The sequence below is a fragment of the Lycium ferocissimum genome, chromosome 2 (genome assembly GCF_029784015.1).
Source record: "Lycium ferocissimum isolate CSIRO_LF1 chromosome 2, AGI_CSIRO_Lferr_CH_V1, whole genome shotgun sequence".
Lineage (NCBI taxonomy): Eukaryota > Viridiplantae > Streptophyta > Magnoliopsida > Solanales > Solanaceae > Lycium > Lycium ferocissimum.
The window spans coordinates 45,087,338-45,113,484 of record NC_081343.1 but is presented as its reverse complement, the minus strand read 5'-3'; the positions used below and the strand labels follow the sequence as shown (position 1 = coordinate 45,113,484).

Genomic DNA, 26,147 nt, shown 5'->3' with positions numbered 1-26,147 from the left:
TGCCAGACACGACATAATTTCTATGTAACTTTGCCCGATTAGATATAATTTCTATGAAATCTTGCCTTGCAAAATTATTTTCTCTGATTTCGTAGACCAAGAAAAAGAGTATTTTGGCCAATAAATTTTTATTAAATGAGAAGTAGGGGCAAAAATTAAAGATCAGCGATTTTGGGGGGCAAAAATTGAAGACCATTCCATATGAAGGGAAATCTGCGCAAAAAAAAAAAAGGCTTCTCCTTGATATAGTGGGTATGGACCCTAGCTGATACTGATCAAGCATGGACGTATGATGAACCAATTAAACTCATCTCAACCTGAATGGTTAATTGGTTATGACAACCCACAACTTTTTGTTGAAACGACGATGACAGGTGATCTCTCGGGCATTACTTTGTTTAGGCATAAAAGGGCAGCTCGGTGCACTAAGCTCCCGCTATGCGCGGGATTCGGGGAAGGGCATATCAAATAAAATTCTAATAAGTACTTTTGATGAAACTATTTAGAACTTCTTTTTGTAATGTCGCTAAAATACAAGCCTTGTCCCTAGTAAAATTAGCTAAACCAAAGCTTGTTCTCACTATTTGACGAAATTTTTTAGTATGTGCCTCACACAAGTGATATTAGTTCTGTGATCTTCTTTTTGTGAGATAAAATAGTGGATTTAAACTATGTGGACCCGAAAGGTGTAAGAGGTGGGTTCAGTTTTTTGTCTCACAAAAAAAAGTCTCACACAACTAATGTCTCACAAAAAGAAGTCTCACACAACTAATGTCAGTTGCATGAGACACATAGTCAAATTTTCACCTTTTTCCGTTTTATAAAAAGACTCGCACAGTGTTTCTTAAAAAAAGGAAAAACTAGTACTGACTTAAAATTAAACAAAGATATAATCCAAACACCAATCATTAGATACCTTTACTAGCATGGATTGTGGTGAAATGAATAAGATTAATTTTCAGGAATTTAAATCATTTTATTTACTTGAGTTGAGTTCCATTTTTCTGGTTTTCCTCAAAAACCCCCTAATTAAGAGAAAATGAGGAACAAGTCCACCTATAAAATAGCCTTACATCTAAAAATTCACAATTGCTAGATTTGCTGCTTCGCAACATTCCAATGGATGAAACTACGTCGTATCCTCCTATTGAACCATCCAATTTCGACCTTATAGTTATCGGCACCGGGTTACCGGAATCCATCCTCGCCGCCGCCGCCTCCGCCGCCGGAAAATCAGTCCTCCACTTAGACCCTAACCCTAATTACGGGTCCCACTACGCATCACTTACACTTAACGAATTCACTTCATACATCCAATCTCAATCATCGCAATCCCCAATTCCCGCAATTTCACGACCCGAAATTGATTCGGGTTATACCCGGGTCGGTATTTCGACCCGGCCGGTTTACTCGTCTGTTGAGATTAAATCTTACGGGTCGGAGCCATTGGAACAATCTAGGAAGTTTAACATTGATTTGAGTGGGCCTAGGGTTTTGTTATGTGCTGATGGTATGATTGATTTGATTTTGAAGTCTGAAGTGAATCAGTATATGGAGTTTAAGGGTATTGATGGGAGTTTTATGGGTGATGGTGAGGGTAATTTGGAGAATGTACCTGATTCGCGTAGCGCGATATTTAAGGACAGGAAATTGAGTTTTACTGAGAAGAATCAGTTGATGAGATTCTTTAAGATGGTACAAGGGCATCTTGGTGGTGGGGAGAGTGAGAGGATACCGGAGCAGGATTTAGAGAGTTCGTTTGTGGAGTTTTTAAGCAAAATGGGGCTCTCGAAAAAGCTAAAATCGTACAGATCGAATCTTCGCCTTTCTGTTAGTCACAGTTTCCTGTTTTATTGCTATTCCTTTTTTTTTTTTTTCCTTATCGTTTGCTTATGTTGATTGAATAAACAGTAGGAACATTAAAAGCATAAGTTGATTGTGTGATTCCTGTTGATGCCTCAGCCTAATAAAGTAGGAAGCTTTTCATTTTAATCAAAAGCATGCCAAACGGAGAGTATTTGCTTATCTATTGCTACTTCTTTAAACAATTTGAACCGCTATTGTTTGTTCTTTTTTCTTTCCACATACGGAGAAGAAATGGTTCATTAATATGTAAATGACAGTGCTTATTGAACTTTATCTCTTTTTGCTTTTCAATGGACTTGAGACCGTTAATATCCAGTTTGATTTCCCAGTCTGATGAAGTTCTTGGTAATGTTATCTTAGGCCAAAGTAGTTTACTGCTTTATATATGTTACTTATATGATTCCATGGGCATCAATGTGGTGGTCTGTATAAAATATTGATGCCCCCTATTGGAAAGGAGTTCTGATAAATTACTCCATCTTTCCCATGGTCTATGCATCTTTTTTTATTTTTATCGAGTGAATGTATTTCATTCATAAACATGGCCAAAATGGTCGTATACAAGGGGTATACCAAAAGGTAAAGAATCTATTATTCTCTACAAACTCCACCCAATCATCTATACACAAGGAACTTTATGTGAGCACCAAAAGAAAATAAGGGAGCGGAGACTACTTCTCAACGGAGAGAAATTCGACTCATCTCTTCAAACACTCTCTTATTTCTCTCTCTCCAAACACCCATATTAGCGCAAGTGGAACCATGTTTCAAGCGCTATGTCTTCTCCTTCTTCTCCCACTCTTCCAGTTGAACATCAACTCTTCTACAGTTTTTGGTCATTGCCCATGAAGTGCCAAACCACCTAAACATATCCCACCATAGCCTCATGGTAATCCCACAATGTAGGAGTAGATGATTCATGTCCTCGTCCGCCTCCTTACACATGTAAACTGACGCAGACAACCTTTCACTTTCTAAGATTTTCCGCAGTCAAAATCACTGGACAGCCAAGCGAAAAAGCACACCTTCCTCACAGACAAAACATAGAATCCTTAACATTTGTAAAAGTTCTACGAATCATTGTTTTCTACAGATGCGGATGATTTATGAATTGTAACTGCTTATGGTTGTGTATCCATAATTGAAATGGTTTATGAATATAAGCTGTTTACGACTGTGTATCCAGAATTTGGGATGTCATTTGGAGTTATTTTTTTTGATCTTTTTACTGTATGTTAGATTCTAGCTATTATTCGCCTGACTTAGTAGTGAACTTTTCTATTTTAGGATTATTCTATATGCAATAGCAATGGCAGATTATGATCAAGAGATTGGGGATTTGTCCAAAAGTGTTCTCAAGACAAAAGATGGTATCGATCGGTTGGCCCTTTATCACTCATCCGTTGGCAGGTTACTTAGCCCTTCCTTTGTACGTAAAACTGGCATGTAGAAATCATGAAAGTACCTCTTCCTTTTTTTTTTTTTTTTTTTTTTTAAAACATAGAACAGTAGTGTACTAATCATTTTCAGAAAAAAAAAAAAAACAGCGGTGTACTAATCCTGAAGTACCTGGTCCATTTGTACATAAATGGTCGTGTACTAATCATTTTTTTTTTTTGATAAGGTAAATGATTTTATTGACAAATGGGAAATCCCTGTATACAAGCTTTATACCAAAAGGAAATGGTCGTGTACTAATCATGAAAGCACTTCATCCATTTTCTTGCTGTTTATTTTCCCCTTTGTCATACAACTGAGTTTCATGCTCCTAGTTATGGAAATACTGGATATTATTAGGCTAATCTATTTTTATTGCCCATTCGCATCTATAATATATGAAAATAATAAGTTCAATAGGAGGCATGCTTAGGTTATGCTTGCATGCGTGGGTGAAACAGATCTAACCTTTATACTCACACATTTGTGTTTTCATGTCTGTTAACTGTTCCCCGAGCATTTATGCTAAGTCAAACCTTGATCTTGTACTGGTAAGATTGTTAACTGAGAGATTCAAAAACCTAGAGAGCTCTATGTATAGTTGGGTTGGTCGATGTTACCAATTTCAAAAAAAAAAAAAAAAAAGTTGGGTTGGTCGTTTTCACAAGGCAAATCCTAGAGACTATTTAATCATCTGTTGAAGCTGTTAGAAAAAGGAGAAGGCGATTTGATCTTGAGACTAATTAATCATAATAATGGATCTACTGAGGTGGAAAGTTATCTTTATATGCCTTGACATCTTATGGTCTTATGCTTCCCTTTCATAAACATAATTTTATAGTTTACCTGTTGTTCACAAACTTTAGGTTTCCTAATGCACCTGGTGCTATGATTTACCCCATTTATGGTCAAGGGGAACTTCCACAGGCCTTTTGTCGTCGTGCTGCAGTCAAAGGATGCATTTATGTAAGTCTTTTAACATGTGTTTTCCTTGAGAACTCCATCTAGTATCACTTGGTTTTGCATTTTGGTTCCACTGGGACAAATGATGTCAATAGTAGAGAGTATAAAATGTCCAATTATGCATTATGTTTCTGGCCTTTTTTGTATTTTGGTTGTATTTATTTTCTCATCGCTTTGCCATCCTCCTCAAGATAGAGAAAAGTTCACGTTTTGTGAAAATTCAATCATAAGTTCCTCTGTGAAAGTGAAAAAGGTGCATTACATAGGACCGAAGAGCGTCCCTATGGGTCTCAAATCGGCTGTTGGGTGATGTATCAGCTCTCCCAGCATGTAACTTAGGGTGCTTAGCTCTAGAGCCAGAAGTCTATTAAACAATTTTGGAGCTAGTTGTTGGCCTTGATTTTTTGTTCCTCACACTGAGCTATACATTTGTGATTAGTTGCAATTTAGCCCTACTGCTTCAAAGTTAGAAATGTTAATGAGCTTAGTAGTACTGAAAGACAAGCATTCGGGGATTATTCACACTGTTGTTTACCTCCTGAAGGATTACTGTTTAGGAAACTTAATTGATCTTTAATTCTGAGGACTGCTGAATGAGCTTAATTTTAATTTTTTGATAAGTGAATGAGCTCAGCCTTTACGTTTCATTTCACATCAAATAAAAGATTCATCTTGTTTGGGTTTCTCTTCTGTTACCTTTTCTTCTATAATTGAAAAGTATTCTTTCTCTTGATATCTTCATTCATTGTTTATATTATACGTTGTATTTGGAAATTTGCAAATGAAGTTCTTATTGTGCTAAACATCAAGGTTATTTATAATGCCTGTTCCTCGATGATCGTTAATTGATTTTTAATTCTCTGGAATTCTTCGAATTGTCGTGTTATTAGTAGTCTTCCTTGAGGCTAATTGTCTATCTTTACTTCAACTTGTTTCCAGGTTCTTCGGATGCCTGTTAATTGTCTCCTTATGGACAAGGTTCGAAGTGATGCTTTTCTTGTTCCTATTAAGGTTTTTTTAACAGCTCTCTTTTGGTGCAACTAAACCTTTGTAAAGTTCTTGGGTTGACATGTCATTTTGATGATTTCACAGGCTAGTGGGAGTTACAAGGGTGTTTGCTTGGCTTCTGAACAAGAATTGTTCAGCCATAAACTGATATTAGCTCCATCTTTTGTGGTTGAATCACCACCGCCTCATTCTTCTCCTGATGCTCTGCAAAATGTATGTGGTGATTTTGGCTCGCGAAATATAACTGAGAAGCTGGCTAGGAGTATATGCATCTCAAAGCACTCTTTGAAATTGGATGTAGCCAATTGTCTGGCATTTTTTCCTCCTCGATGTAAGATAGATGCCCAAACCACTTCTTATTTTAAAATTTGAAATCTTTTTACCTTATCATTTTTTTCTCCAGCTCTCTTCCCTGAGCAGGTCACAGCAGTCCGTGCGCTTCAGTTGAGTAGCAATGTAGCTGTTTGTCCCTCTGGAATGTGAGTTCGGCCGCCTAATATCTATTTCACTCACCATCATTCCATTGCTGTATGGTCTGCTGACACATCCCTGTTAACATATCACTAATTAGAATTCATTATCTGTTTTAGGATGTTCTCCTTAGTCCGCCTTCACTTTTAGAATGTTATTGCTCACGTTAACTACCTATTGTCTTCATAAGTCAAAAGATTTCTTTAATAGACACCAAGTTCTTGTCAAGAAGTATGTGCAAGTTGTGTACATGACTCAGTCATCCACTGTGGTCTATCAAGTTTGTTCAGCTACCTATAACAAATATTCACCGTCAAGCTTTTGAAACCATGTTGACTACTCTAAGAACGTGGTTTCAGTATTGTGAATGGGCAGGGCAGCCTGGTGCACAAAGCATCCCGCGTTCACGCAGGGTCCGGGAAGGGCCACACCCCCTCCGGTAGTCAGCTTATGCTAATGCAAGCATTAGTGTCTGCTACCACGGCTGTGAATATCTCTAAATATAGTAGTAATTAGTACTATTAAGTTGAATAGAATTGGAGTTACAAATTTTTGATTAATTCCTTAAGTATCTTACTCAATCTCAATTGGTTCTTTGCTTTCTCTTTCAGGTATTTGACTTATCTTTCAGCTATATGTGATGACGATGTTCAGGGGAAGAAGCTACTAAATGCAGCCATCAATGTGCTATTTCACATTCCTGTTTCTGGAAGTTCTGGAAATAATGATTCTGCTGAGGACCAAAGTGAAACTAGGGATGCAAAACCTGCCTTACTTTGGAGTGTCTTGTATACTCAAGAGCTTGCTAAGGTATCTGCAATATCTTGTTTTGTTTTTGGTTTGTTCTACATAGCTGCTCTTCCATTTTGTTTCTATAAGAATTATCCCCAGTTACTTGTTTCATTTCGCCAAGGAAATGTGCTATTGGTTTTGATATTGCTTTTTGTTTGTAAAAACGCTGAAACAGCTATCATGAGCATTTCCCTTTTTGGGCCTTTGTTTTTGGTCAATTTTGTTTCCGTCAGGGCTATGAATTATCTTGTTTATTTTGGCCTGGAATCTTTTGCACATCTAGATATAAATTTTCAACTTATCAAATAGAACGTCTAATATGCACATTAGTGTCACTGAGCAGGGTGCATTAGTTGGTTGCCAGATAGGAATTTTTTATTCTTGAAGTTAATCAATACTGTGGTTTGTGTGAAATTGGAAGTCAGACTTGAGCAGTTGGATTACGTATCGCCCAATTCAGTCATTATTTTATCTAGAGCGAGGCTGTGGTATTAATAGCCGGGGGTTAGATTCCATTGGTTTAGGTGTGAGAGTTACGCTTATCAAAAAGTGGGAGAATTACCCTTTTGATCCCCATTTATAAATAGGGTTAGGGGTAGCTTTTGCATCATTTCTCTTCCTCCTTCCTTCTTCCTTCTTCCTCTCCATCTCCTCCAATACAGAGCCTTTCCAGTTACATCTTGCTACCTCCTGCGACTTCTCTTTCCTGCAGATTGCTTTAGCCTGCGCCGGTTGTCCACTCCCAAGAGGGAAAAGCCATGTAGCTGACATATACCCTTTCCTGCCTCTGGTCTCCTCCTCTTGTTCCTTCCTTCAGCAGATCACTTAGTCTCTTTCCTTTCATTTGTATTTCTTTCTCCTTCCCTTGCAATTTAATGTACTCTACCCCTTTCTTTTCATTTCATTTTTCCCTTCATTATTCTTCTCCCATTCTGCAAAAATCATCTTACCTTTTTTCTATGTCCTGTTCTTCTCTTTCTATTTTCTTCCCAAAAATTATTATATTTTTTAAACCAGTTTGCGATTCTTCTTCTTTTGTATGTTATACTTCATTGTTTAAAATTATGGATAATTAGTGTTAGATTGATGGACGCTATGAATTTGTGATGGAAAATTAAATATTGTAGTGTAGTTAATTAATCTAGTTTCGTATAGATAATAGAAAAACTTGTTTTGCATGAAGACTATTTTTGGACTAGTAATTTAATCCAAGAGTGTAAAACGCAAGATTGGGTTACTGTCAAGGTATCACTGACATGATTAAGCCAACTGTAGCAAACGGCAAACGAAGCATATCAGGTTGTGATTTACCTTACAATCCCCATATAATCATTGATCCATGAACTAATAATCTCAGTTTATCCGACATGCTGCCAAATGATCCCTGAGTTTGTGATATGTGCCTGGCGAGTTGTCCTGATTTTCCCAATTTGTGTCTATCAGTTTCAGGATGTACTAGATAACATCATTTGTACCCCTACGCCAGATGGGAGTCCATATTACCATGATCTTCTGGGTGCTACAGAAAAGGTAACATGCATTCCGCTTTTCTTAAATGGACCTCTCTTATGTTGGTCCCTATCTTCTTCTCCCCCTGATCCCGCCCTCTTTTTCCTTCTTTTTATCTGGTGTCCTCTTTGCGATGGCCCGTTCACATGCATTTCCCAAGGGCTAATAGTGATTGAGGAGAAGGGTAGATACTCAACATTATCCAATTTGGTGCTGCGCTATTTTTTTGCAGATATTTCAAGAGCTGTATTCTGGTGAAGAATTCTTTCCCAAGTCAACCTCACCGGAGGAGGGTGCTGGCCAAGAGCTCGAGGACTAGACACCAGTATTGACGTTGCTGGATATGTTTCCGTTTTAGCTGACAGAGGGGCGGCTAAATAATACATTTTGCATTGACAGTGTCAACAAGAATATCGTTGAAGTGGTTTCTTTCCCTGTATGCCAATATTGAAGTGTTTATACGAAATACTTTGTTGTAAGAGTAGCATCTTTAGCCTTTTTACTTTGGCTAAATATTTTGTTTATTGTTGCTATTAGTTTTTGCGGTTGTTGATTTGAGACTTCACGAAACTTGAGCTTTTAGTTGGCAACTGTTTCCTATCTTCAAATTTGAAGTGATATCATCAACTAATAGTAGTTCTCTTATAGTAGTAGTAGTAGTGAAACTGAAGAGTATCTCTAGTTAGGCATGTTAAATATATTTAGTAGGTCAACAGTTTTAACTAGATTTTTAAGAATATATCTATAATCACATCTTGTACAATAATGTAGGCTGGCTTTCCTTTTTGTATTTGGCGTGCTTCCCCTCCGTGTTCAAGATATGTCACTTTCTTAATTTCAGTAGATGTTTAGAGAAAATTAGTATAGATTTATTTATCACTTAAATAATATTGAAAGATTTAAATTTTTTATGGGACTTAACAGCAAGTAAAAAGATTTGAAGCTGTATGTAAACTTGAATAGACATTTATCCTTTCTCTAGAAAAAAACTTGAGTGATTTAGGTGAAAAATTACTTCATATGCATACTTCCATCTTGGCAATCACCTGACTGACTAGGGGAGTAGATAAAAAGAAGAGATAGACAAGGAAGAACCCCAAACGTCTATGTGGTACTTCCATTTTGACAGAAAAAAAGGCCAATGGATGAATATCCCAAATAAAGAAAGTAGTAGTACTTGCATGCAAATACAAATAAAAGAAAGTGGCATGCGTTACTACTAGTAGTCAGTAGTAGTATCATCAGTGAGTCGCCACGTCGCAAACATGCAACAAAATGCTCTTGTCATTTTTCACTTTTTGGCTGGCACGTTTTGGTTTTTTCAGTCTTTACAACAATTTTACTGTTCGCTTCTCTCCCTCTCAAAATATTTATAAAAAATAAGATAAAATTTAGCAGTTTTTTCTCATTCTACCTTTTATATTAATTACACATCATTAATTGAGTTGGCATTAAATATTTATTGAGGAGATATAACACAATGAAACATTTTTAGAAGGTAAAATAATTAAAATATTATTTTTATTAATGCTTTCTTAAGGGACGTTTCAATTAAAAATACGATAATTATTTTGACACAAAGGAAGTAGTAATTTGTCAATTTATTTGTCAACTTTGATGAAACGCGTGATGTTTTGCATGAGCATTAATGGTGCCTCTCGCCACAAACGTTTCAGTTTTTTGGAACTAAACTAACAATTCATTCTTGAAAAATGACATAAAATCATTATAAACATGGCTTCTTTTTTGGGTCCAAATAAACATTGTTTTTTTTTTTTTTTTTTCTTTCTAATAACACAAGCATAAAAGTGTATATTTGAGTAAATTTTGCTTAACACCTCTAATCTTTTTGGTTTAAAAGAAGATTATGAGATAACAATATCTTCACTTTTTGAATTGAGGCATGACCTCCCTGAATCTTAAATTACTTCCTTCGTTCTTTTTTACTTGACCCAAGTTAATTTGACACTCTCTTTAAGAAATTACTTATTAGAGATTTATTTTATTAAATTAATTTTATTAATTATGCTTTGAAAATCTTAGTTTGACTACAAATGCTTTATGTAGTTAATTAATGATAAGGAAACTATTAAAAATAATAATAAATCTTTTTTAATTTACTAAATTGAGCAAGTAGAAATAAAATTTATTTTTAATATAAGCAACAAGAAAAATGGAAATAACTAAAAGTAAATTGACTCATTATATATTTTTAAAATACAAAAAATCAGATACTCTGAAATGTTTTTAAGCCCTTTATTTTATTTTTCACAAAATATGGCGTTTGCTTAGAAAATCTTTAAAAGTGTTTAATCCGATTTTGTTTTAATTTGTTTGCAAAAACTCTTTCAACTAAACACCAAAAAGGAAAAATCTTCAATTTTTACAAAAAACTGAAAACTTTTGAAAACAACTCAAAAAGTGAAAATACTTTCATTTTATTAACTTTTTTAAATTTCAAAATTTTGACAACCATATCTACTTTGGATTACGAAAATCAATCCTCAAAAGGAAAATAAAGAAAGAAAATAGATATCCAGCTATGAATGTGTTTAGTCAACACTAAAACTACAGTGATAGGAAGAAACAGAAGAAACCGAACAAACGGAAAACAACAATAAATATAGGCGTTACAAACTGAGGCTCATTACTCATTCTCTCTTCTCTCTCGAACCATTCTCATTTCACTTTCTGTTTTCTCTCTTTCCATGGCTTCTTCACAGAACCGTACACTCACAGCTCTCGTCATTTTTCAAAACTTCTTGTATCCAGGTATATATCTTAATCTCTCTTTTTTTCCCATGATTTTTCTGTTATCATGCCAAAATCTTGATATGGATTGGTTTCTCGTATCCATATATATATATATATATATATATCTATATCTTAATCTCTCTCTGTTTTACCATGATTTTTGTGTTATCAAGCCAAAATCTTGATACGGGTCGGTGTAAAAATCAAGTCTTGATGAATCATGTTTTTGTTTTCGTTAAAAAGAACTGATTTTTTCATGTAAAGTGCTCTGTTTTCACATGATTTTTGTGTTGTCAAGCCAAAATCTTGATACGGGTCGGTGTAAAATCAAGTCTTGATGAATCGTGTTTTTGTTTTAAGAACTGATTTTTTCATGTAAAGTGCTCTGTTTTCACATGATATTTGTGTTATCAAGACAAAATCTTGATACGGGTCCAGTGTAAAAATCAAGTCTTGATGAATCGTGTTTTTGTTTTCGCTAAAAAGAACTGATTTTTTCATGTAAAGTGCTCTGTTTTCACATGATTTTTGTGTTATCAAGCCAAAATCTTGATACGGGTCGGTGTAGAAATCAAGTCTTGATGAATCATGTTTTTGTTTTCAGTAAAAAGAACTGATTTTTTCATTTAAAGAGCTCTGTTTTTTTTTTTTTTTTTTTGGTGTGTTGGGGGTGGGGGATGTTAAAAGTAATAAGGTCTTGAATTAATGTTTTATTCTCACCAAAATGCAATTGTTTTTTTTTTTTTTTTAATGGATAAAATGCTCTGTTTTCTTGGGGAATGTTAACAGTAATCAAGTCTCGAATTCATGTTTTTGTTTTCATTAAAATTCACTGATTGTTTTTTTATATATATATAAATATATAAACTAGTTTGTTTGGGAAATGTTTATTAATCAAATCTTGAATTCATGTTTTTGTTTTCATGAAAATTCACTGATTGTTTTTTTTTTTCTTCAAAAAATAAAATGCTTTGTTTGTTTGGTAATATGTTTCAGTAATAAAGTCTTGAATTCATTTTTTTTTTCCCATTAAAATTCAATGATTTTTTTTAAAGGCTTAAAATGCTCTTTTTTCTTTTGGGAATGTTAATAGTAATCAAGTCTTGAATTCATGTTTTTGTTGACATTAAAATGCACTGATTTTTTTTTTTTAAGCTAAGGTGCTCTTTTTTTTTGTGTGGGAATGTTAACAGTGATGTATAGGTCGGTGCATGTATGCTGATCAGAGGAAGGAAAAGAACAAATGGAAGAAAGGGAGTACTTCCTTGATGAAACAAGTAACTTTGAGGAAACTAGGTTTGCTTCAGTTATCTTATTGTACAAATTTGATGTGTCTGCGCAGTTTGTAGGGAACCTAAATGGTGTATAGAAATGTACGTCTGTGTATGACTCCCATCGTGATCAATCGACCTGAGTTGATCCTAGTCCTAAATGACTTTCAATTGCTGAGTACGTTTCCCCCTTTGAGTGTAAATATTCTTGCTTTATTATCATCTTTGGTACACTAGGAAATTTGTCTTTTACTATTTCCTTCCTATTTTATGTGATGTGATGGTGTTCGACTATATATGGAGGGAGTTTGATATATTAATTTGAATTATACAATATATTAATGATAGGTAACAAAATGTTAATGTATTGGTTGAAAAACAGGAAAATATTGTGAGTCAGATGACACATAAATGCTTTTACTTGTTTCCTGTTTGGTCCAAACTTAAAGTTGGACTATGGAACATCGAGACATATACTTTACCCAAGTTAAATGTGGTGAGTTACTTCTCTTTATTAACTCTCTAATTAAAAGAAGAATAAGTTACTTCTCTTTTGTAACTCTATTAAGAGAAGAAGAGTTATACAACTCTTAATAATCATACATAGCACTACTATAAAATGATTGGGTTACTTATAAGCACATTTGACAGATTAGAGTGTAGTTGCTGTGGAGAAATTACACTTGTAAGAAAAATAAGGCAATAACACAAGAAAGAAGGTATATATACTTCTGCATAAATCTCCAAGCTTTATCCTTCGCTTAATGTTGTAAATAGCTTTTATATGATGCGCCCCCCTGGTGCTTTTGCAGATGAATATGCCTGATATCTTTGTTTTCTGGTAATCCATGACTTGTTCTTTTTACTTAAAAGGCTGCAGTAGATTACTCCATACAATGGCTTACATTTGAGAAGTTCTAATGCAACTTATATAGCCTTTTGTGGTTAGAGTTTAGTTGCTGTGGAGAAGTTACAAGACTACAGAAGTGATTTTGTAAGAAATCGTTAAAACATAGTAAAGTTACATAACTAGATTGGGGTTGTAGAGTCCAGTTCATATACTAACTAGATGTAAAAGCGTGGCTTTATATAATGAAGTCATTCACGTTAATGAGCAGTGAAGAAAGTATCAAGAGAAGCTCACTTTACAGATAACCTCATTTGTAAATCTTCTTCAGTATCAGTTATATATTGCTTCAGTCATGGAAAAAAAAAAAACAATAAGTCTTGAAATCCATTTAGGCTCCTATTACTCTTGTCTTGAAGTTTCAGACTAATCATAATTGTAGATTCCTCCAACTGGAGCTGTGATTATAATTCAGTGGGACTAAAATTCTGTAGTTAATCTTTATATGTTATGGGCCATTGTTACTGTTCGCTGCTGTTTCTTATGTCATCTCAGTAACTGGGGATCAATTACTTGTCGTTGATTGATGTAACTGTCATCGTTTCAGCATTGAAAACTGTGTTTCCTGTCACTACCTGCAATTTTTGTGACTTGGTAATGTGCTCCTTTGACTCATTCTCAATGTGCTTACTTAATTCTTTTACTGTTGTATCCAGAAATCCTAAGATGGAGTTTATACCAACATTAACCAATGATCTGCGTGCTATATCTGAGTTAGCACTAAATGTCGAAGAGGAAAGTGGAGGTAACGATATTAAAAGCCATCAGCCAGAAAAGCAAAGCCTTGTGCCTGTACTGGACCTTAACTCTCTGCCTTGTTCAGACTCGGAGATTGAAGAAAATGACCAAAATGTGTCAGGTTAAATTCCAATTTTTGTTTATATATAGGAATGCATTTCAATTTCTGTATCAAACAGTTGGATATTGAACATGGAGTATCATAAAAATATTATTAGTATAAGATAACAACTAAGTCGAATTCTTTGATCATCGTTTTTGCTGGATACTTATGCATTCACTAACAACTAGATGAGATCATATGAAGTTCATACTGATTAATTTACAGTTAATCAGAATGGTAATATAGTGGAACTTATTCCTCTATGCATAGGATGTTTCAAACTAGATTGTTTATGGCCTCAGAAGAAGCTATAAAAATATGTATTGCTTATCACAATAGAGGATACTGGGAATAGATTGCCCTATTTTGAGATGGATTTATACAAATGACGTACATCTCCCGTCCCAATTTATGTGACACTCTTTCTAGTTTTGTAACAATTTAACTTTAAACTTCCCATTTTACCTAAACTTCCCATTTTACATAAAAAGAATGACACCTTTGTATATTTAGTAACAATTTAACTTTAAACTTCCATTTTACCTTAACTAAATGATTTATAGCCACACAAATATCTATGGCTTGTTTTAGACCACAAATTTCAAAAGTTCTTCTTTCATTCTTGAACTCCTTTGCCCAATCAAACACCTTCACATCAATTGGGATGGACGGGGGAGTAGCATTCTAGGCCTTTTATTTCTAACTCCTAATTCTGCATGGAAACATATCAATTGGCACAAGTTCCGATATCTCACGAATTTAGCTAGACATTTCATTTTTAAAGTCTTCTGTAGTGAGTCATACATTTCCAATTCCTTTACCAGTATTTCTCAGGCATTCACTAGGGTTCCAAAGAGAATGGCTTCATGCTCTGTATGTTCCGAATCACTCAAGGCTTTCTATCTTACAAGTGCAGCATGATTTTGGCCTTAGCTTAATGCAATCTTCATTATTAGCGTGTACGTGCCAAGCTATATAAAGGGCTAAATTAAATTAATTTAACATAACAATCTCCGTTCGGGTTTATATTTCCCTTCTAAAATCAAGTGATTGATTTGAAAGTAACAAACTAAAAGAAAAAATTTCAACTAAATTCCAATGTTGCATGGGATGATGGAACTTTCACGCGAGGTACTCATCACTAGTAAAGGATATTTTTACCATAGTACCAGTTTTCAAAGGATGTAGTTTACTATAGTAGTTTTCATTAATTATATGGGGGTAGTAGATTGGAGGAACTTCAAGTAAATATATAAGAAATAAAATTTAGGTTTAATAAAGTGTGTTGGTAGTTTAGTGGCAAAGAAGGAACTCTTACTTTGTTTCTTTTGGTCAAAATCCTGGTCACCTGTAACAAATGCACCTAACAAGATATTTTCCGGAGAAATGCTACAAGTTCCTTTTAGGTTACCTATAACGGATCACATTTAATATTAGGTTACTTGTATATTCACTATATATTTACCTTCCATGTATATGTCCATTGTAACTCTGTTGTTTATACTTGTATATTTTGGTTTCCAAAAGGAGAATTATATCTCTATAAATATTTTGGATCTTATTGGTTTAGGAACCTTTGATGACAATGGCTGTATGCCTAACTTAACCATGATAACATTCTCATCCAAAATTTCAAAATCGTTCAATGTTAGAGGTCCGTGCTTTTATAGCCAGCTTTTGGCAATAGATATCAGAATATCCTAGCTAAGGAGAGTTTCTGTGGGTACAGGTCCACGTATTAGTTGCAATGATGTATAGTGTCATAATGTTTAGTTGGAAATCCAAATATACTAAATGGACTAGGTGGAAAAAGCAATGTCATCAACATCTTGCGATATGATCGTACATATTTCACCTTTGATGGAAAGGACTCGAGGCCCACCTGAAAGTTCATGTATCATGGTGGATGGAAGATTTACATAATTTGCCTTTGTACCGTATCTTCTTATCTTGCATGACGCTGTACTATTGTCAACATATCATCTTAGTCGATTCTTGTCAAGATAGAATTTTGCTATAATATACTACTTAAAGCTATAGATGTCAAGAGCATTCTTTGGATTTAGACTTTACTTCGGCCAATGAAATTTCTGTAAAGAAATGAACCTTGGGCCTAACTCAACCGCAAAAGCTAGCTTATGAGGGGAGGAATGCCGAAGTGCATATAAGGAGTCCATGGACCCATCCCACAAATGATGTGGGACTCAACACCGCCCCCACGCCTAGAGCTAGATATCTAGAGCGTGGAAAAATGGACTTATTTTGATATAATATGGTGGCCCGAACATCGATTAAACAAAATTGGGATGGGATTACCAGTGCATGCACGACAAGAAAAAAAATGGGCCTTGGGCTTAATCATCCCCGGGGAGTTGCCCAGACCAGGATAAGAAGGAATCCATGTATCCATCCCACAAACGATGTGGGACTTAACACTTTCAAACGTGGATTTCGTCAGTACGTGATGCGCAATTCTCAATTGTCGCATAGCTCTTCTACCGAGCATTTATTCCTTTCCTTTTAAAGTCGTAACTCCAGCACTAATTGCAAATAAATACTCCCTCCGGATCAAAAAGAGTGTCCACTTAGCCTTTATTTTTTGGTTAAAAAAGAGTGTCCACTTACCAAATCAAGAAAGAATTAACCTTACTTTTCTAGATTTACCCTTATTAAGTGTTAAGTGACCAAATCCCAATACCTATTTAGGTAGAGGTATTTTAGTCAAAGTATCTATTTTTGTCTAGGTAAAACACCACCTATTTCTTAAAACAAAATGAAAAAAGTGGACACTCTTTTTGATCCGGAGGGAGTATAAGTTTATGTTATATTTGTTGTGCTCTTGTGAATTTCCTTTTCTTTTTGGAGTTTCAATTATATTTCCAGGATTGTAGTTTTAATGCCAATTAATTGATTCATAGACTTCAGTATGCATGGATTTCATTCTTTTTCTTGTCTGTGTTTTGCAAATGTGAGCGCAATTTCATCAATTTATCTGCTTATAATTTAGGAGTCTTTAGTGATATGCTTTTTTCTCTGTTTCAAGAAGAAGGTGCCTCCTCTCATCTATGACATTATTTCTAGGAAACTGGCACCTTGTTTTTTCTTTTCCCAGCTTAACTTATTGATAAATGATGATTTGGAAGATAATAGTTGGATGCATTAAGTGCTTTTCTAGGAGTGGAATGTGAGAACTTTATTCCTAAAATATCATCTTTTGTTCCATAATGAAAAAACGACAAAGTGTATCAAGAGTAAAAATCTATTCATATCTTTATAAATGTAATTACAAATATGATTCGATATGTAGCTTATTTTGTTAAAAATACTAAGTGTCCAAGTAGATGCTGATAAAGGAAGTAAAATAGATGTAATTACAAATATGATTCGATATGTAACGGTTAAAAATACTAAGTGATGTTGATGCGATAAAGGAACAAGTTTCAACAACAGTACATTTTTAGTTTCCTTCTTTAGTACCTGGAGGAGCAGCTTCTTCTATTGGCATGTTGAGTTATTGAGTCTCCCATTTCAGTCTAATGAAAATTGTTCGTGCTTAGTTTATTCTTACTTGCAAAAGGATGTGAAATTATACTAGGTCTTGTCGAAACCATGTTATTTAATTTATGATTTTTTTTTCTTTTTGCATATTTGAATGATTTGTTTGGGGTTTTGTGGAATTGGCCTAATTTGTGGTGTTAATTACCAAGAAGGGCCAAAATGGAGATGTGCAAACTATTTGGGATCAATAAAAGAAGGTGGTGGAATTGAAGGTCCATGGCGTCACACTGGTGTTTCAGTGCTATGCAGCAAAACCAGCACGCCACGAGGTGCCCAGCATGACGCATTGGGCCTTCTCTTCTGGGCACCTTCTTTTATTGTTCATCGGCTCCAAATAGCTTTCAGATTCCTTCTTTTGTCTCCAAATTGTCCCTAGCTCTACTTTGGACCTTTTTGGTACCTAACACAAAGCTATATATAAATGCATATGGGATAAAGAATTACTAACACAAAGTCAGAAGAAGAGAATATTATCTTGATTGGATGTTAGTGGAAGACTGCTCTCTGATTTAGAACTGAGCTAAACACAACAGTGCAATAAAAAACTTGTTGATTCTGTTTACCATATTTTAGGACGTGGACTGAAATATCTGCCTTAAATGTCATCCTGTATGGACTTATTTTCTTGGCTTACACATCTGTCTCAGTATCTTATGCTGCAAGGTGAATTGAGGACACAACTTAATTGCTTTATAGATAAGAAATCGTTCTAATATATGTTTGTGCTTGATATGCTAATTTTTATCTGTTGAAGGAATAGTTAATGTCCGATGTGGATTAGTTTGCTGGAAATTTCAGCTGATGTTGCAACCTTTAAATACTTTAACATGTATGAATGTACAAGTTTTTTCTGTGATAAAAGCTTAGACACTTGCTAAAAGAATTATGTTTATGTAGAGAACAAGAACCGGAAGGTAGCAAAAACCGACGATATAGCAAGACTCTCTTTAGAAGAACTTGCCAAGTACTTTGACCTTCCAATTGTTGAGGTTTCAAAAAGTTTGAAGGTTGGAGTTACAGTACTCAAAAAGAAATACAGGGAGTTCGGTATCCCTTGATGGCCATGTTGGAAGATCAAATCTCTAGACAGTCTCATACTTGATCTCCAGGTCTCCTCTTCAGCTCGTGTATATTTGCTCCTACTGCGTTAAAAAACACATTTCTTTTTTGTTTCCTCGTTTTTAGTATATAGCCAAACGTAGGAAATTGGTCAATATTACCAGATGGCTTGACCAAACATTCAATATCTCTCTCTTATTCATTGCTAGAAGAAACTACTTTGATATTATTCTGATATTGGTTCACAAGTTGGATAACTTAAGAATGTTTCTTATATTGGTTTTACTGCCTGGATGTATGTTTTTGTAGAAAGAGATGAAACAACAACCGGAGAAGACGAGTTATCAGCCATGGCAGTGGAAGAGAGAAAAATAAAGATAGAATGTGAAAGAGAAAGCATATAAAAGAAGCCCTTCATGGACTTACAGGAAGAAACAAAAAAGCTTAGGCAAGTTGTTTTCAAGAGAAGATATAAAGCCAGAGTTCTTGACAACTGATGTCGAAAGTTATCGCTGTTATAAAATATCAGACATCAGATAGTTAAAAGGAGCACCTGAGGAAATGTAATATTGTTAAAAAGGAAAACATACTCAGCAATTGAAAGCCACTCAGGACTAGCATCGACACTGGTTGATTGGTCGCGATTGGAGTCATACACAAACATGCATTTCCATACACCATTTAGGTTCCCTACAAACTGCGCAGACACATCAAATTTGTACAATGTGATAACTCGATCAAACCTAACTTCCTCAAAGTTACTCGTTTCACGAAGCAAATACTCCCTTTCTTCCATTTCTTCTTTTCCTTCCGCTGATCGATATACATGTACCGACCTATACATCACTGGATACAAAAAGTTCTGGAAAATGACAAGAGCTGTGAGGGTACGGTTCTGTGAAGAAGTCATGGACGAAAGAACAGAAACAGAAAGTGAAATGAGAATGCTTTGATGGAGAAAAGAAAGCGTATTGAGGAAGCTGCAGAAATGCGAAAGAAGAGAGGCGCTTTGCATGATTCGTAAGATAATAATTGGAGCAGCATCAAGTGCTCTTCTAGGTGTGCAATGTGAGAACATGGGGCTCTCTCCAAAGCCAATATCGTACAGATCAAATATCCTTTCTCTCTCTGTTAGTCACAGTTTCCTGTTTTCTGCTATTCCCTTTTGTTTTCCTTATCCTTTCCTTATGTTGTATGCTTGTTCCATTCCATAAACAGTAGGAACCTGTAGCATTATAGTTGATTGTGTGACTTCTGTATGATTATGATGTCTCAGCCTAATAAAGTAGGAAGTCTTATAAAAAATATAGTAGGAACTAGGAACCTTTTCATTAGATTGGAAGCATGCCAAAAGCAGAGCATTTACTTCTCTAATAAGACATACTTCTTTAAACAATTTGAACTGGGAGCATAATTGTTTGTTCTGTTCTTTTGGCTTTCCACATATGGACGATTATTGTTTGTTCTGTTCTTAGACCAAAGTAGTTTAGTGTTTTTCATATGTTACTTCTGATTTCCATGGTATCAATGTAGTTACTGTATGATTCCTGCTATTGCAAAGGAGTTCTGACACATTATTACATCTTTTATTTTTTGCCTTGATTAGTACATCTGTCCCATGGTCTATACATGGATCTTATAATTGTGGTGTAAGTGATCCCAAAAAAAAAAAAAAAAATTGTGGTGTAAGTTAAAAGCTTATTAGAGTTCTCTCACATACAAATCCATAGATTATCTTATAATTTGTGTTCCTTTAATATTGTAATGGTCTATGAATCATTGCTTTCAACAAATGTGAATGGTTTATGAATTTTAACTGTCTACGGTTGTGTATCCAGAAATGAAATGGCTTATGAATATTAACTCTTTACAGTTGCATGCCCAGAATTTGGTATGTCACTCGGAGTAAATTTTTATTTTTATTTTTACTATACATTAGATTCTACTCCCTTTTTCACAATTTATGTGACACTGTTTCCTTTTTTAGTCTGAAAAAATAATGACACATTTCTATATTTAATAACAATTTAACTTTAAAATTTCAATTTTACCCTTAATAAGATGATTGATAGCAACACAAATATCTATGGCTTCTTTTAGACCACGAGTTTCTAAAGTCTTGCTTTATTTCTTAGGACATGGTTATAAGAAAAAACTGAGGTTGGTACTTGCTATTTCTAAAAAGTCTTGCTTTATTTCTTATACTCCGTTTCCTGTCAAACACCTTCACATAAATGTGGACGAAGGGAGTAGCTATTATTCATCTGACTTAGTAATGAATTTTTTTTATTTTAAAAAAGGATTATTCTATATGCAATAGCAATGGCAGATTATGATCAAGAGAATGGAGATGCTTACAGTACTGTTCTTAAGAAAAAAGATGGTATTGATCGATTGGCCCTTTATCACTCATCCGTTGGCAGGTTACTCTTGCCCTTCCTTTGTACTTAAAACAGTCAAGGAGAAATCATGAAAGTACATCTTCTATTTTTTATTTTATTTTTAAAATACAGAAAACAATATTATACTAATCCTGAATGTACCTCGTCCATTTGTGCATAAAATGGTTGTGTACTAATATAAAAGTACCTCCTCCATATACTTGCTGTTTAGCTTCCCCTTTGTCCACAACTGAATTTCATTCCTAATTATGGAAATTTTGAAAATAATATTGTTAGGATAATCTATTTTTATAGTCCATTTGCATCTCTGGTATATGGAAATAATAAGTTCAATAGGAGCATGCTTAGGTTATACTTGCATGTGTGGATGAAACAGGTCTAACCTTGGAAGACTCATCATTTGTGTTTTCATGTCTGTCAACTTTTTCCTCGAGCATTTATGCTAAGTCAAAACCTTGATTTTGTAGTGGTGCGATGGTTAACTGAGAGATTCAAAAGTCAACCTGGAGATCTCTATGTATAGTTGGGTTCGTCTTTTTGACAAGGCAAATCCTCGGGACTAGTTAATCATTTTTTGGAACTGTCAGAAAAAGAGAATGAGATGGAAAGTTAATCATAGTAACTGATCCACCGAGATGGAAAGTTATCTTTATATGACTTGACATCTTATGATCTTAAGCTTCCTACTCATAAACCAAATTCTTATAGTTTTCCCGTTGTTCACAAACTTTAGGTTTCCTAATGCACCTGGTGCTCTGATTTACCCCATCTATGGTCAAGGGGAACTTCCACAGGCCTTTTGTCGCCGTGCTGCAGTCAAAGGATGCATTTATGTAAGTCATTTAACATGTTTTTTCCTTGGATAATTCCAGCATATTATCACTTAGTTTTGCATTTTGGTTCCACTGAGATTCTTTTCCCTTTTCCCCTCGTGTTGTTAATTGCAATTCAGGGTAGTGTGTGTAGAATATTCCAGATACACATTATGTTTGTGGTCCTTTTTCGGTTTAGTTGTATAATCTTCTCACCACCCTGCCATCCTCCTAAAAATAGAGAAAAGTTCATGTTTTGTTAAAATTCATCATAAGGAAGTGAAAGAGGCACATAACATAGGACTGAAGAGCGCTACTAGAGGTCTTAATTTTGCAGTTGGATGACGTATCAGCTCCCTCAGCATGTAACATAGGGAGCTTAGCTCTAGCTGCGAAGTCTATTGAACAGTTTTGCAGCTAGTTGTTGGCCTTGATTTTTTTTTCCTCAGAATGCTAGCTATACATTTGTGGTAAGTTGCAAGTTAGCCTTACTTGCTTGACAGTTAGAAATGTTGATGAGCTTCCTTGTAGTATTTGAAGAAGCTCTTTTCAAGCAGTGGGGGAGAATTCATGCTGTTGTGTGCCTCCTGATGTATTACTGTTTACTGTTTAGTCAAACTTAATTTTTCTTTAATTTTGAGGACTGCCGAATGGGTTTAACTTTAATTTTCCGATAAGTGAATGAGCTCAGCTTTTTACGTGTCACTTGATTGGGTTTCTCTTCTGTTACCTTTTCTTCTGTAATAAAAAAAAAATCTCTTTGTCTTGATTTCGTCATTCATTATTTATGTTGTACTCAGAAATTAGAAAAATGAAGTTCTTATTGTTCTAAACATCTGATTCATTGTTTATCATGTCCATTCTTCAGTACTCGTTAATTGATGTTTAATTTTCTGGATTTCCTTGAATTGTTGTTATCATTAGTAGTCTTCCCTGAGGCTAATATTCTCTCTTTACTTCAACTTGTTACCAGGTTCTTCGGATGTCTGTTAATTCTCTCCTTATGGACAAGGTTCAAAGAGATGCTCTTCTTGTTCCTATAAGACTTTAACCGCGCTCATTTGATGTAACTAGGCTTTTGTAAAGTTTTTAGCATTGAATCCATTATATTTTTAAAGTTAGGGGTTCATATCTGTTTTATTATTTTAGTATTTTTAACACAAAATTTAAGCTCCCGCGTCAAAAGTTTGAGGTTACAACCTTGTTTACGCCTCGGCTTCATTTGATGCAACTAGGCTTTTGTAATTCATGTTCATGCCATGATTTCAAGCTAGTGGGAATTACAAGGGTTTTGCTTGGCTTCTGAGTTCAGCCACCATCTTTTTGTGATTCAATCACCATCACCTCATTCTTCCCCTGATGCTGGAAATTTTGGCTCGGGAAATACAACTGAGAAGCTGGTGAGGAGTATATGCATCTCAAAGCAATCTTTGAAATTGGATATAGCCAATTGTCTAGAATTTTTTCCTCCTAGATGTAAGAGAGATGCCTAACCCCGCTTTTAGTTTTTTAAGTGATTTAAATATTATTTTTTTTCACCTTTTATCAATTTTTCCCCCAGCTCTCTTCCCTGAGCAGGTCACAGCAATCCACGTGCTTCAGTTGAGTAGCAACGTAGCTGTTTTCCCCTCTGGAATGTGAGTTCACCCCCTAATGTCTATTTTACTCATCACTGGTCTAATGCTGTACGGTCTTCTGACACGTCACTGTTAACATATCACTCTTCAGAATTCATTAACTACTTCTCTTCATAAGTCAAAAAAATTACATTAATAGACACCAAGTTGGTACGTGCAAGTTGTATATATGAGTCAACCTAAGTCATCCACAGTCATCTGTCAAGTTTGTTCCGCTACCTATAACAATATATTCCCTGTCAAGCTCTCGAAACAATGTTGACAACTCTAAGAGGTGGTTTCAGTAGTTTGATTGTAATATCTCTAAATCTAGTAGTAATTAGTACTATTAAGTTGAACGGAATTGGAATTACAAACTTCCGGTTAATTCCTTGAGTACTTCTTACCCTGTCTCAAATGGTTATTTGCTTTCTCTTTCAGGTTTTGACTTATCTTGCTATTACGTGCAGCCATCAATGTGCTGTTTTGCGTTCCTGTTTCTGGAAGTTCTGGAAATAATAGTTCTGCAGAGCCCAGAGGACCAAAGTAAACCTGCAGATGCAAAAGCTGATATATGCCTGGCGAGTTGTCCTGATTTTTCCAATATTTTGTCCATCAGTATCAGCATGTACTAGATAACATCATTTGTACCCCCATGCCAGATGGGAGTCCATTTTACCATGATCTTCTGGGTGCTACAGAAAGGTAACATGCATTCTGCTTTTTTTAAATGGACCTCTTTTATGTTGGTCCCTATCTTCTTTTCCCCTTGATCCCGCCCCCTTTTTTCTTCTTTCTTCTTGTGCTCTCTTTGCTATGGCTCGTTCACATGCATTTCCCAAGGGCTTATATTGATGTAGGAGAAGGGTAGATAAGACATTATCTGATGTGGTGTTCTTGTGCTATTTCTGTGCAGATATTTCAAGAGCTGTATTCTGGTGAAGAATTCTTTCCCAAGTCAACCTCATCGGAGGAGGGTGCTGACCTAGAGCTCGAGGACTAGACACCAATGCTGATACTGCTGGATGTGTATTCGTTTTAGCTGACAGTGGGGTGGTGGAATATTACAGTTTGCATTGACAATGATGACGAGAATATAGTTGAAGTGGTTTCCGTGCCTACATGCCAATGTAGTGTTCTATTCGAGATACTTTGTTGTTGTAAGAGTAATATCAGTAGTTTTCGAGTTTCTTCGGCCTACAACGAACAGGATTGAATGTAGAGGTTTGGCAATTATTTTCTTTTGCAATTTTTGATTTGAGACTTCCCAAGACGAGAGTTTTTTTTAGGAAAATCTCTAATTACATCTTGTACAATAATGTAGGCTGGCTTTCGTATTTGTATCTCGCGTGCTTCCCCCTCCGTATCCAAAATATGTTACTTTGTTAATTTCAGCTTATGTTAAAGCTAAAATTAGATATATACTATCAATTACTCATTTTAAAAATAATATTCAAAGATCTAAATGTTATAAAATAATACAAATTGAGAGTGAAACAAGAGAATTAGGAAGGAAGCTTGAGGAGAGATTTTATTGCCATAATTTTGATGTCTTACTTGGGAGATTAAACCTTCCTATTTATAGGAAGAGAAGTTCTTGGTCACCAAGTAACTAGTTAGATTCTAACTAGATTAGTCCAATAGTAACTATAGTTATTACTTACTTACATTGGTCTTCAACCAAACCTTGCTCTCCAAGTATAAATAAATACATATTTTGTAATACATGGACATTCACTTATAATATTATTTACAACACTCCCCCTTGAATGTCTATTAATAGATAATGCATATAATTAAAACTACTTAGGAAAAACCTATGGGTAAAATTCCTAGTGAAGGAAAAAAAGTATACATATCTAATAATACGCCTTGATAGATGCATCATTAAAAACCTTGCCAGGAAAATCCAATGGGACAAAACCTTAGCTAAACAAGTGGATAAAGAGTACAGTGCGTATTTCACTCCCCCTGATGAAAACATCACTTTATTTCTCGGAGACGGCGCATCCCAATCTTGTATACCATCTTCTCAAATGTTGAGGTCGATGATGCCATCTGCTGACTTGTCACTTGAATTTCTTGAATATACTTTCACTGCTCTTTTGACGATCATGTGTGAAAATAATTTTCGGCGAGATATGTTTCTCATTTGTTTCACCTTCAATGTATCATTCTTTCGGTTGAATTATGTTCATGCATCATTGTCTTCATGTATTATCGTGGAACTTCATTCTGCAAGAGAGAATCCTTTGCATTTTTGAAGAGTTAGTAATAGCCCATTTTGCCTCCTTCGCATTTTTGAAGAGTTAGCAATAACTGACTGCCTTATAGAACGAATGATATGGTAACACCCATATATGCACACATATAATTTGTTTGAGCTCGAATTTTATAGAGTTCCTATAAAGGTCCTGCATTTCATAACCAATAAACCTTTGATAATATTGGTTAGAATTAATAAATTTATATCACTATTTGGTTCATTCTGATGTCTCCATGGATAGAAGCAAGGTTATATCTTGCTTGCATATCAATGAAGCATTATCTCATAGATAATAATAGCAGGATACATTAGTGCATCAATTGCACTAAGAGATGGTACTTTCTGACCATTTTCGTGAGATCCAAAATTGATCTTTCTTTATGTTAAGCGATTTCACTGCCATTGTGGTGCTCAATGGAATCGCTTTAAGACCTTTTAAATCCTTTAAAAATTTTCATATAAACTTCACTGTCTAGCTAGACATGAAAATATTTCACTATACGGATTCAAGTCTTTTTTCATGCACTGTCATGCATACTACATGATACATCATCGCATCCACCACAGGAGAACACATCTCCATACAATAATGTCAGGACTTTTGCGAAAAATCTT

At 35.0% G+C, this 26,147-nt stretch overlaps 2 protein-coding genes across 9 annotated transcripts in view; both read left to right on the top strand.

Moving 5' to 3' along the window:
• The first annotated feature begins 1,079 nt into the window (after positions 1–1,079).
• LOC132039777 (rab escort protein 1) lies at positions 1,080–24,605 on the top strand. Of its 3 annotated transcripts, XR_009410480.1 has the most exons (10): positions 1,080–1,805; positions 3,154–3,276; positions 4,170–4,269; positions 5,206–5,244; positions 5,359–5,605; positions 5,678–5,753; positions 6,357–6,555; positions 7,981–8,067; positions 8,279–8,498; positions 24,401–24,605. XR_009410480.1 is itself a non-coding variant. In XM_059430301.1 (9 exons), exons 1-9 carry the CDS (start codon positions 1,120–1,122, stop codon positions 8,363–8,365), a joined length of 1,644 nt encoding a protein of 547 aa, XP_059286284.1. In that variant the 5' UTR covers positions 1,080–1,119; the 3' UTR covers positions 8,366–8,691. The 3 variants fall into 3 exon arrangements, 2 of the variants coding, with proteins under 2 accessions (XP_059286284.1, XP_059286295.1); XM_059430301.1 differs by lacking the exon at positions 24,401–24,605 and having other exon boundaries at positions 8,279–8,691; XM_059430312.1 differs by lacking the exon at positions 24,401–24,605 and having other exon boundaries at positions 1,663–1,830; positions 8,279–8,691.
• LOC132039797 (protein RKD5) overlaps positions 10,505–26,147 on the top strand; it is a 52,826-nt gene continuing 37,183 nt past the window's right edge. For 2 of the 6 annotated variants that reach the window (XR_009410483.1, XM_059430323.1), the window contains exon 1: positions 10,508–10,818. Coding sequence is in view for 3 of the 6 variants with exons in the window: in XM_059430323.1 (XP_059286306.1) it covers positions 10,755–10,818 (64 nt within the window). In the remaining 3 variants the exon portion in view is untranslated. Of the gene's footprint in view, positions 10,819–11,993; positions 12,250–13,634; positions 13,838–18,274; positions 18,505–18,745; positions 19,539–20,736; positions 20,860–21,305; positions 21,672–22,623; positions 22,739–26,147 lie in introns of those variants that run through there. The other 4 variants (XR_009410489.1, XR_009410490.1, XM_059430345.1 and 1 more) reach the window with 4 other exon arrangements.